Below are 12,624 nucleotides of genomic sequence, written 5' to 3'. Positions count from 1 at the left end.
AAGCTGCAATAACAATGGGGATATTGGTTTCGCTGAGATCTGAGCGAGTCAGTAAGCTTCTCCATCTCCCCTTGAGACGTCCAAAAGCACACTCCACCACCATTCTGCACTTGCTCAGCCGGTAGTTGAAGAGTTCTTTGTCACTGTCCATGGCGCCTGTATAGGGCTTCATGAGCCAGGGCATTAGCGGGTAGGCTGGGTCCCCGAGGATCACTATAGGCATCTCCACATCCCCAACAGTTATTTTGTGGTCCGGGAAGAAAATACCTTCCTGCAGGCGTCTAAACAGACCAGAGTTCCTGAAAACACGCGCGTCATGAACCTTGCCTGGCCATCCGACGTTGATGTTGGTAAAATGTCCCCTATGGTCCACCAGTGCTTGCAGCACCATTGAAAAGTAGCCCTTTCGGTTAATATACTGGCTGGCCTGGTGGTCCGGTCCCAGGATAGGGATGTGGGTTCCATCTATAGCCCCACCGCAGTTTGGGAATCCCATCGCAGCGAAGCCATCTATGATGACCTGAACGTTTCCCAGGGTCACTACCTTTGAGAGCAGTAGCTCGACTATTGCGTTGGCTACTTGCATCACAGTAACCCCCACGGTAGATTTGTCCACGCCAAAGTGGTTCGCTACTGACCGGTAGCTGTCTGGCGTTGCAAGTTTCCAGAGGGCTATGGCCACTCGCTTCTGCACAGTCAGGGCTGCTCGCATCCGGGTGTCCTTGCGCTTCAGGGCAGGGGACAGCAACTCACACAGTTCAAGGAAAGTTCCCTTACGCATCCTAAAGTTTCGCAGCCACTGTGATTCATCCCAGACCTGCAGCACTATGCGGTCCCACCAGTCCGTGCTTGTTTCCCGGGCCCAGAATCGCCGTTCCACAGCATGAACATGACCCATTGCCACCATAATGTCCACGGCGCGGGGTCCCGTGCTCTGTGAGAGGTTTGTGCCACTCTGAGACTTCATGTCCTCACCGCGCTGCCGTAGACTCCTTGCCCGATTTCTCAGCATCTGCCTGTGAAAAAGGTGGATGATAAGGTGCGAGGAGTTGACAACGGCCATAAGTGCAGTGATGATCGCAGCGGGCTCCATGCTCGCAGTGCTGTGGCGTCCGCGCTGTCACTCACCAGAAAAGTGCACGAACTGATTGCCCGCCGGCACTTTCAGGGAGGGAGGGCGGGAGTGACGGCTGAATGACGACAGTTACCCAAAATCACCCTCGACACATTTTTTCCCCCAGCAGGCATTGGGGGCTCGACCCAGAATTCCAATGGGCAGCGGGGACTGCGGGAACTGTGGGATAGCTGCCCACAGTGCACCGCTTCCAATGTTGACGCTTGCCCCATTAGTGTGGACTCACAAAGTCGAATTACTGTCCTTAGTGTGGATACACACGTTCGACTTTGTAATATCGGTTCCACAAATTCGATTTAAGTAGACTCGAACTACTCTGGTAGTGCAGACATACCCTCAGAAATCTGGTAGGCAAGGTCCCATGGGAAACAAAAAGGTCCCAGCATCCCCTAAGGGAAAAAAGGAGTTCTGGAGAGCTGGTTTCTCAAAGAAATAATATTAAAAGCACAACAGCAAATTGTCCCAGTGCAAAGGAAAAATAGGAAGAAGAGTCTGAGGCCAATACAGCTCCATCAGGAGCTTTTTAATGACCCAAAAAATCAAAAAGGAATCCTAAGGAAGGTAGAAGTAAGGACAAATTGCTAAGGATGGAGTATAAAAGAAAAGCATGTAGGGAGAAAATCAGAAATGCTAAGGCACAAAATGAGTTATACCTAGCAGGGATATAAAAGGTAACAAGAAGAGGTTCTATAAATCCAGTAGGAGCAAGAGAAAGATCAAGGAAAATGTAGGTCCACTACTTAGCAGGAAAGGAGAGCCAACAATGGGTGACATCAAGAAAGCCGAGATGTTTAATGCCTACTTTGCTCAATCTTCTCTAAAAAAAGTTAATTATCGTTGAGAACTCATGAAGGAAAGGTGAAGTTGAGAGGGGAACAAAGAGTACCCAGGGAATTACAGACCACTCAGCCTAACTTTGATAGCTGGAAAGGTACTGGAACAAATTATTAAACAATCAAATTGTAAGCACTTAGAGGATAATAGGGTAATAAATAATAACCAACATGGATTTGTCAAGAACAAACCATGCCAAGCCAACCTAATTTCCTTCTTTGATAGGATTACTGGTATAGGGGGAAGATGTAAACATGATATATCTTGATTTTAGTAAGGCTTTTGACACAGTCCCGCATGACATTTTCATAAGCAAACTAGGGAAATGTGGTCTTCCAGATCAGTGGGTCTCAACCAGGGCTACACGAACCCCCTAGGGGTACGCAGAGGTCTTCAGGGAGTACAACAACTCTCATTTAGATATTTCCCTAACTTTACAACAAGCTACATAAAGAGCACTAGCTAGGTTAGTACAAACTAAAATTTCATATAATGGCTTGTTTTTACTGCTCTATATACTACACACTGAAATGTAAGTACAATATTTATATTCCAATTGATTTTATAATTACTGTATATAGTAAAAATGAGAAAGCAATTTTTCAGTAATGGTGTACTGTGACACTTGTATTTTTATGTCTGATCTTGTAAGCAAGTAAAATGAAACTTGGAGGTATACAAGACAAATCAGACTCCTGAAAGAGGCACATAGTCTGGGAAAGTTGAGAGCCACTGTTCTAGATGAAAGTACTATAAGATGGGTGTAAAACTGGTTGAAAGACTATAAACAATTAATGGTTTGCTGTCAAACTGGGAGGGCGAATACAGTGGGATGCCACAGGGTCCCGGGTCCAATACTACTCAATATTTTCATTAATGACTTGAGAGTGGAGAGTATGCTTATAAAATCTGCAGTCAGATGACAACAAGCTGGGAGGGGTCACTAGTATGTCAGAGGACAGGATTAGAAATCAAAATGACCTTGCCAAATTAGAGAATTAGTCTGCAATCAAGATGAAATTCAATAGGGAACTAACTGCAAAGTACTATATTTAGGAAGGAAAAAAAACCGAATACACAAATAAAAAAGGGGAATAACTGGATAGGCAGTAGTATTGCTGAAAGTATCTAGAGGTTACAGTGGATCACAAATTAAATGAGAGTCAACAATGTGATGCAGTTGCAAAAAAGGCTAATGTTATTCTAGGGTATATTAACAAGATGTCGTATGTAAGATACGGGAGGCAATTGGCCCACTTTACTTGGCACTGGTGAGCTTCAAAGTTGGAGTACTATGTCCAGTTCTGGGTGCCACACTTTAAGAAAGATGAGGAAGGATTAAAAAAACTGGGCATGTTTAGTCTTGAGAGAAGATTGAGGGGAGACCTGATAACAGTCTTCACGTATGTTAAGGACTGTTATGAAGAGGATGGTGGACAAATGTTCTCCAGGTCCACTAAAGATAGGACAAGTGGTAATCAGCTTACTCTGCAGCAAGGGAGAGTTAGGCTAGATATTAGGAAAAACTTCCTAACTATAAGCATAGTTAAGCACTGGAATAGGCTTCCAAAGGATTGATAGATTCCAAGGTCAGTAGGGACCATTGTGATCGTTTTGTCTATCCTCCTATGTGACGTGGCCACAGAACTTTCCCAAAATAATTCCTGGAGCATATAATTTAGAAAAACAGCCAATCTTGATTTAAAAATTGCTGGTGGAGAATCCATCACAACCCTCGCTAAGCTGTTCCAATGGTTAATTACCTTTGCTATTAAAAATGTATACCTTATTTCCAGTCTGAATTTGTCTAGCTTGAGCTTTCAGCCATTGAATTGTGTTATACTTTTCTGTTAGATTGAAGAGCCCATTATCAAATATTTGTTTTCTATGTACATACTTACAAACTGTGATCAAGTCGCTCCTTAACTTTCTCTCTGTTAAGCTAAATAGATTGAGCTCTTTGAATTTATCACAAGACTGTTTTCTAATCCATTAATTGTTCTCATTGCTCTTCTCTGAGCACTCAAATTTATCTACATCCTTCTTGAATTGTGGGCACCAGAACTGGACACAGTATTCCAGCAATGGTTGCACCAGTGCCCAATACAGAGACAAAGTAACCTTTCTATTCCTACTTGAGATCCCCCTCTTTATGCATCCAAAGATTAAATTAGCCCTTTGGGCCACAGAGTCACAGAGTCATTGATAGGAATGTTAAACAGTGTTGGACTAAGAATAGATCCCTGTGAGGCTCAACTAGAAACAAACCTGCTCAGTGATGATTTCCCATTTACAATTAAATTTTGAGACCTATCAGTTAACCACATTTTAATCCACTTAATGTGAACCATATTAATTTTATCTTTCTAGTTTTTTAATTCAAGTGTTGTACAGTACCAAGTCAGTTGCCTTACAGAAGTTTAAATATAGTACATCAATACTATTAACTCTCTCAACCAAACTTGTAATCTTATAAAAAAAGATAATTTCGTTTAATAGGCTCTATTTTCCATAAACCCATGTTGACTGGCATTAATTATATTACCCTTCTTTAATTCCTTATTAATCAAGTCCCATATCAGCCACGCCATTATCATGCCCAGGATCAATGTCAGGCTGACAGGCCTATAATTAAACAGGGTCATCCCATTTACCATTTTTAAATACTGGCACAACATTAGTTTCTTCCAGTCTTTTGTAACTTCCCCATTGTTCAGAGACTTACTAAAAAGCAACATTAATGGTCTAATTCGGTCCTCAGCCATCTCTTTTAAAACTCCTAGATGCAAATTATCCAAGTAAGGTTGTAAAATCCCCATCATTGGATATTTTTAAAAACTGGTTAGACAAACACATATCAGGAATAATCTAGAATACTTGGGCCTGCCTCAATGTGAACTAGATGACCTCTCTAGGTCCATTCCAGCCCTACATTTCTATGAAAATGACTGCTGTATGCTGAAGTCTGGGGTCTAGAAGTAGGAGCAAGGAGACCCATCAATGGCCTCACCTTCTGCCCTTTTTATGCCAAGAACAAACTAGACATAGCGCATGAATTAGGACTGTGTACATCATATGGACTCATCTACTCCTCTGCCATTATCTCATTTTTACTTCCTGAATAGAGTAGGTATCATCCAGCAACCTCTGTGAAGGCTGATGCAAAGAAATAGGGTCCTTGTAATATCCTTTTTCTCCCTGATTGCTTCCTTTACTTTCTGGTGGTCCACTGATTCCCTCAGGGTTCCTGCTTCTCATATACTTAAAGAATTTTTGTTATTTGTTTCATATCTTTGTCTATGTGCTCTTCAAATTCCCTACTAGCCATCCTAATTTCCATTTGACATTTTACTTGCCATAGCTAATGCTCCTGCCTGTGGGCCTCATTTGGTCTACATTTCTATTTCTCAAAGGATGCCTGTTTGGCTTGAATAACCTCTTGAACCGTGCAATTTAACCACATAGTTTTTGCATGGTCTTCCTGTTTCATTTTTTATTTAAGGATACACATGCCTTCTGTGACTATGTTATGAAACACTTAAGTAGTTGCCATGATAACTCTAAGCATTTTAATTCCCTAATTTTATCTTCAGGGCCTTTTTGAGTAGCTCTCTCATTTTTCTTAAACCCCTCTTTTCGAAAGCTTAGCATCACTGCACTAGCTTTTTGGTACAGTCCTCTTCTCCAAAGATACTGAATTTAATTATATTGTGACCACTGTTACTTAATGCTTCAATATTTCTTAAACCAATTCCTGTGAGTTACGAAGGACTACGTAGAGAATATCCTCTCTTCTTCTGTACACTAGAATTTGCTGCTCCAAGGAACAACCATTTAATGTGTCAAGAACTTTTTTATTTAAACCTTATCCTTTATTTGCCCAGTTTATATGTGGGTAGTTGATGTCATCCATGTTTACTGTTTTATTAGACTCAGATGCCTCTCCAGTCTCTAACACTGCACACTTTATATCCTTTTCCTGATCTGGAGACTGGTAGAACAACCAAATGAGTATATTTGTATTTTTATGAGTTGGGATTTTTATTTATACAGATTTTGCAGCACTTTTTCCACTCACAATTTTATCTCACCAAATTCTATGGAATTTTAAGATACGTTGCTACTGCTCCACCTCCTGTAAAGTTTATAGCCAGATATCATAACATCCCAGTGATTTTTGTCATTGTACTACATTTCAGAAATGGCTCATAAAGATGTCCTTGTTAGGCATTCTAATAACTTATTTTGGCTTTAAGCTTTTTGCATTGTGTACAGACATGTATAGTTTTTATTTTAGGTCAAATGTTTTATTGTCTGTCTCCCCGTTACTTTCCCCAAATGTACTTCTATAATATCAACTTGTCCCTCCTCCTGTTCCTGTAATTTCTGTCTTTATCTCTTACTACTGGATAGAGAGTTCTTTTTGTATTATTGACATCCCTAACACATGTTTTAGTCCAACCTAATAGAACAAACAAAAGTGAGAGAGAGAGAAAGACTTCTAGATGATATAGGAACATGAACAATAAGCAGGATGGGAATAAGCATTGCCAGATAACCTGGCTTGTTGTTTAAAATTAAATTACAAGGTAAATTGTGGTGTTGCCTATTGTCACTGGTGATAAACATAAAAGAAACTAGAATGTTTATAAATATGAGAGAACAAACAAAGTGAGATTCAATTTGGAAAAACGCAACCTACTGCCTACGGGAAAAAAATAATGGAAGTCAATGATATTCAATGTCAGGGAGAAAACTGGATATCAGTAATGTTGAAAGAGACCTAAAGATGATAGTGAGCAACAAATTAGACATAAGTTTACAATGTGATATGGCAAACAAAAAGGCTGGCACAATTCCAGACTGTAGATACAGAAATATTCCTTCACAGAGTAAGGAGGCATATACAACTCTAGAGTGACAGTACCTGGAACACAGCATTCAATACAGGGCACCATATTACCAGAAAGATAAACCAATTAGAAAGTTCAGCAAAAAGCATCAAATGATTAGTGGGCTGAAAGGATTTACATAAAGGTTAAAAATACAGCATAGTAGATATAGCTTAAGAAGTGGGCCGGATAACATAAGATTTCAAATACTTGATGATTGTAAACTCTAAGGAGAATAGAGTGGTGTTGTGTCGTGCCTTTATTACAAATCCGAATAATTACTTATGATTTTAAAAGGGGATACAAGTGGGAGTAATGGAGTGGAATTAAAAATAAAAGGGAAAAAGTTGATGGAATATCAGAAAAAACTTCCAGATGTGATGTCTATTATATTGTAGAATAGTTGCTCAAAAAAAGGGAACCCAATAACTTGGGACAGTTAAAATCTGACTGGACAATGCCCTAGGGAATATATTTTATATTTGGATTTCTGATTTAGCTGGAAAATGTGTAAAAATGTATCCATCTCCCAGGGGCGGCTCTATGTTTTTTGCCGCCCCAAGAACGGCAGTCAGGCAGCCTTCGGCGGTGTTTCCGTGGGAGGTCCGCCCCGGTCACATGGATTTGGCGGCGGTTCTGTGGAAGGTCCACCGGACCTGTGACTTCGGCGTACCCGCCGCCGAATTACCACCGAAACCGACCGACTATAGAAATGCCGCCGAAGGCTGCCTGACTACCGCCCTCACAGCGATCGGCAGGCCACCCCCTGCAGCTTGCCGCCCCAGGCACGCGCTTGCTGTGCTGGTGCCTGGACTGCCCCTGCCATCTCCAGAGTAGCTACCCATCTCAAGGGGCTCAAAATCAGGGGTGGCTCCAGGCCCCAGCACGCCAAGCGCGTGCTTGGGGTGGCAAGCCGTGGGGGGGCACTCTGCCAGCGCCGCGAGGGCGGCAGGCAGGCTGCCTTCGGTGGCTTGCCTGCGGAGGGTCCACTGGTCCCGCGGCTTCGGTGGACCTCCTGCAGGTGTGCCTGTGGAGGGTCCGCTGGTCCCGCAGCTTCGGTGGACCTCCTGCAGGCGTGCCTGCGGGAGGTCCTCCGATGCTGCGGGACCAGCGGACCCTCCACAGGCACGCCGCCGGAGGCAGCCTACCTGCCGTGGTTGGGGCGGCAAAATCCCTAGAGCCGTCCCTGCTCAAAATGATAAGTACTCTATTGCCAGTTATGCTCATTCGGTTGGCTCAAGATCCACCTGTTTCTGACACAAGATAGGACTAACCTAAACCTTTTGATTTTGGTCAAACAAACCTCAGTTTGGGAGCACAAAGGCAGAAAATCCTGCATTTTCTGGAGGACGCTGTCCAGTACTAGTTTTGCAGGGGTAGGCTCCAAGCTTTCTCAGGAAACACATACTGGGATTCTAGAATTCTGCAAATGTTGATCTGGGGGAATTATTTGGTCATCAATGAGGAAAACAAACAAAAATTAGCTATTAGTATAATTTTAAGAATATCATTTATCTCTGCTCCAGTAGACAGCATAAAATACAGTTGCATTTACATTAGGGGAGGGGGATGGGATAGACTCAAAGCTAGAAGTATGATTGAATTATGGAATCTTATATTAATGCTACTAAAAGGGATATAATTTTAACTCTGACATGACAAAACTGCATCATAACGTGGCAGGAGTGGGAGGTGGGACACAAAAAATGTATGTATTCTCTAAGAAAAAAACTATTGTTACAGAGTTATATTTTTAACTCAAAATTTTGGTGCTATGGCTTTTAGTGTTTGTTAATAATTAATAGATTAAAAATCTTTCATATTCTGAATTTATTTTTCCATTGAACTTTTGTTCAAAGCTTACAGTAAACTAGATTTTAAAACACCTTATTATCATGCTACAGTATTTCCAACCATTTCTTGTAGCATCTTTCACAAGTACTCTTTAAAGTTCCTTGCCTTAAAGATGGAAGTTCAAATGTAATCATCAATGGCTTCAGTTTGAACGCTTTTTTGTAGTGAGACCTGTGGAACAACAGCTTTATGTGGATTTTTTTGGGTAAATAAATTCCACTAAGGCTGTTTCATTTCAGCTGTCAGTTGTGTATCCCCTTTACCACTCCCCCACATATCTGAGTACAGTCAGTACATTCCCAACTCCTACTGCCAAGTTAAAATAAAAACGCTCTTGGTCTAGAAATGATTGAGGTGGTTTGCTCTAATCAAACTAAACCAGCCAAATGTTCCTTTCAAAGGTAACTGTCTACTCTGCAGCTGTATGCAAACTACCACATCAAATGTGGAAAAAAAAATAGCAATAGAATTCTATCCTTACAGTACAGTGCTGGCTCCAAAGATGAAGAGAAACAAAAGCATCAGCACAGCTAAGAATTACATTCACAAAAAGCTCCTAGAAATATGCTGACTTAAACTGTGAACAACTATTGAAATTTCCAGTATATAATTAGCTAATTTTGGGGAAGAGGGGGAATTCCCTAGAAGTGTTAAATAGCAATAGATACCTTGAGTCATTTATCCTAGTGACCAGAGTGTCATCTAGATATATTAAAAGATTTAGCTAAAACTTCACATCAAATTAAGAAAAAAATACATAGACCTGTTTCTCACTTCCTGTCTCTGTCAAAATACTTACTGTTCTACACTGAATAATATTGAATTTGGACTTCTAGAACAAGCTTCAATTAAACTTGTAATGATTCATCTGTATGTAGAATTTGTCAGTTAAATCATTAAACATTGGAAATTCCTGCAAAGATGAATCCATGGCGGGTTTAGCTTTCAGTTTGCTTCACTAAGAACAAACCAGTTACTTATTTGTGTTAAACTAGCATGACGTAAAGAATAACAGCATTCATACAAGGGTTGCTCTGAACTATTTTCAAGACACGATAGGCACAATTTATTGTAGCTGCAACTCCACTGACACTAGTGAATTGGTATGATTTGGACAAACCTTCATTTCAGTAACTGAAGTCATCACCTGGACATAACTACATGGTTGCTTTTTGGGGCAGAAACCTGTCATCTTCTTCTAGGTCTATAAAACACACAGTACACGTTTAAGCTCGATGATTCCAGTAGCATCACCCTGATGATGCACATCATCTCACTGAATTCAACGGGATTGCTCATCATGAGTAGAGATGATATAACTGGGCCTTACATAAATAATAACTTTGATTTCAAAAAATAATTTTGAGGAATATTTTGTTATCTTTACTTTCCTAAGGATAGAATGTAAAAGTGAGCAAATTAACACAACTTAATAATATGGATGGGACATGACTAATGGTATTTTTATGACACACACATTGGTGTCAGTTAATCAACAAACATTTGCGTTCTCACCACGTGAAGAGCTCATGATATAAAGTTTTCCAGTGTGAGGGGTATTTTTACCACACTATACCATTCTCCATGGAAACTTTCACTAAAAAGATGTTAACACTCACTCAAGAAAGCTTGTACTCACCCCATGCAAGTGGATTTTCGAAGCCTTGAACTACATCTTCAATCTCCTTTTCCTTGTTCAGCCTTATTTTGCCCCCACTTCTCATGGATACTTATTCAAGCTTCATTATCACTTACTTAGTCTATTAGTAAACACTCTACACACACAGGTAGAATAGATGGTAATTCGTGAACTCCCTAAGTGCCTATTATCTGAACTACAGGGGTTTCAAACTGATTGCACCAGGTTTTTCTCTTATTTCAGGAATTGGGGCCATATCCCCTGTCCTCAGTCACCTTTACAAGCTTCTCCAAATCCTAGCCATCTGCAGATCCAATTCAAAATTGTTCTCATTGTTTTCCAAACTCTCATTTGTCCACTAATATTACAGTCACAAATTCTCCCATTTGGTTACTCTCCCTTTTTCCACTCTCGTTCTCTGTTCTCCATCGCCACATAACTTTCCAGAGTTGGGAAGGGTCGCTCTTTTCACTTTGCCCTATAAATCTGGGACTTTCTCCTTTCCTTCAAGCCACTTCCTCTCTTCAAATCTTGCCTAAGGACCATCTTGTTTGCATTAGTTTGACTCTGAATCCCACTCATCTTTCCCTTCCCTCCCATTATTTCATACTCCCATTCTTCTCTAACTGAAACTAATGTGCAGTGATAATTACCTTTTAGTTTTACCAAGACTGCTCTTAAATTTCAGTTTCCTTTTCTTTTGCTTTCCTCCATCTTTGCACATTAGCTTACCCTTTCTGCCTTCTGAGAATCTCAGATTCCGACAATATAAATGTACTAATTTCTCTCTCTTTATTGGCTTGTCATACATCACATAAAGAATTCTATAAAAAATAAATTGATTGCACGATGTTGACCTGTAGGAGTGATGTTACACACTAAAAGTTATAACATTAGTTTGGCAGTAAAAGCAAGGAAGGAAGGAAATAGAATTCACTGGAGACTACTACCCCCTAAAATCGAATGGTTACATTTTAAAAGACAGAACTTCTGACTGTCCTTTAAAACTTATTACTAGACAATGTTGACATCCCCACAGACTGGAAGTAAAAACAGCTTCTGTGTTTTAAAATTCCCCTCCCATTTGTATAGGCTTTCATGTTATTTTAATTAAAATGACGAAAAACAAAATGCTAATCACCCTGCAAAGGGAATTATCAAAAGTCTGCAACATATTCTGAATGCTGCCAATGACCATGCTAAACAGGGGTATTCAACACTACAAACTCAGTTATATTTTTATTGTTAGGCTCTATCCTCTATTTGTATGTGGTCCTATTACAATATAATGCCACAGGAAGCATTGGACTATTAAACACCTCTGAAATGTTGAGCTAGTCTACAGGGAGTGAAGAAAACATTGGCCTTTTTCTATAGAGCATAGCTTGCAAAGTTCCTAATATTGTCTTCCAATATTTTATATCCTTTGGGACAATAGTAAAAGACCCCTAATCATTGCCAAATTGTGCAAATAAAGTAAAAGAATTATACTTATTTGGTTTCCTATAGACTGGATCCATGTTGGAGGGAGATCATTGAATAATGTAATGCCTCCAACTGGCTAAACCATCATGTAAGAGCTGGAGTCAATTATCTGGGCTACATGTCTTGGAAACTAACAAAAGACAGAAATGAGATTTTCAGTATTTGTGTGCTGAGTACCCTTGTTAGTCTGGCAATTGAGGCATTCAGTAAATACAAGCTAAAGGTGCCAGAATTTTGACAATTCTTTTAACAGCAGGAGCACATTTCAGATCACCAAATTCTAATAAGGATTTGTCTATCTGGAGCTTTTAAGACCCCTTAACTCCCAACAATACTAAAAAGAGCCAGAGTTCTGGGAAAGTTAAGTGCCAAGAAACAAAAATATAGGGCTTTGTGAGTTTGTTCTGTTTGCTTAAGGACCTTGAACATTCTGAACACTGCTAAAACTGTTAAATATATTTGTCTTGAAAACATTTGGAATCTGAGTATTTCCTCTTTTGTAGCACATTCTTTAAATGCATATTTCCAGTATGAAGCCTGATTAACTTTTAACTGAAACTAATCATCTGATTAATAGCAGGAAAGAGATAAAATGAACACAATGTAGAGCTGAATTTAGCAGTGTGATCATAAGAAGATTTTTTACAAATCTATTACAGCAAGGAATACTCCCAGTTTTACACACAGGAATTTCCTGAATCTAATATGTCATTCATTCCTGGCAAAGTCTGTCCTTTGTTACATATACTTCATTTTCCCCCCAAATAGAACAGCAGTAAGTTACA

The 12,624-nt window shown here is 40.1% G+C and overlaps 1 protein-coding gene across 7 annotated transcripts in view; it reads right to left on the bottom strand.

Moving 5' to 3' along the window:
- The window catches only part of CDK6 (cyclin dependent kinase 6), a 180,068-nt gene that overhangs the window by 157,390 nt on the left and 10,054 nt on the right, over positions 1 to 12,624 (bottom strand). Inside the window, exons 1-2 of one of the 7 annotated variants that reach the window (XM_045003122.1) lie at positions 11,008 to 11,210; positions 10,355 to 10,490 (exon numbers count right to left, since the gene is read on the bottom strand). The exons of 5 other annotated variants lie outside the window; for them this stretch is intronic. In XM_045003122.1, coding sequence (XP_044859057.1) covers positions 10,355 to 10,359 — 5 coding nt within the window. In that variant the 5' untranslated portion in view covers positions 10,360 to 10,490; positions 11,008 to 11,210. Of the gene's footprint in view, positions 1 to 10,354; positions 11,211 to 12,624 lie in introns of those variants that run through there. One more of the 7 variants, XM_045003120.1, reaches the window with a different exon arrangement.

This window comes from Mauremys mutica, chromosome 2, assembly GCF_020497125.1.
Source record: "Mauremys mutica isolate MM-2020 ecotype Southern chromosome 2, ASM2049712v1, whole genome shotgun sequence".
Classification (NCBI taxonomy): Eukaryota; Metazoa; Chordata; order Testudines; family Geoemydidae; genus Mauremys; species Mauremys mutica.
The sequence above is the reverse complement of the archived record's forward strand: the minus strand, read 5'-3'. Positions and strand labels throughout refer to the sequence as shown.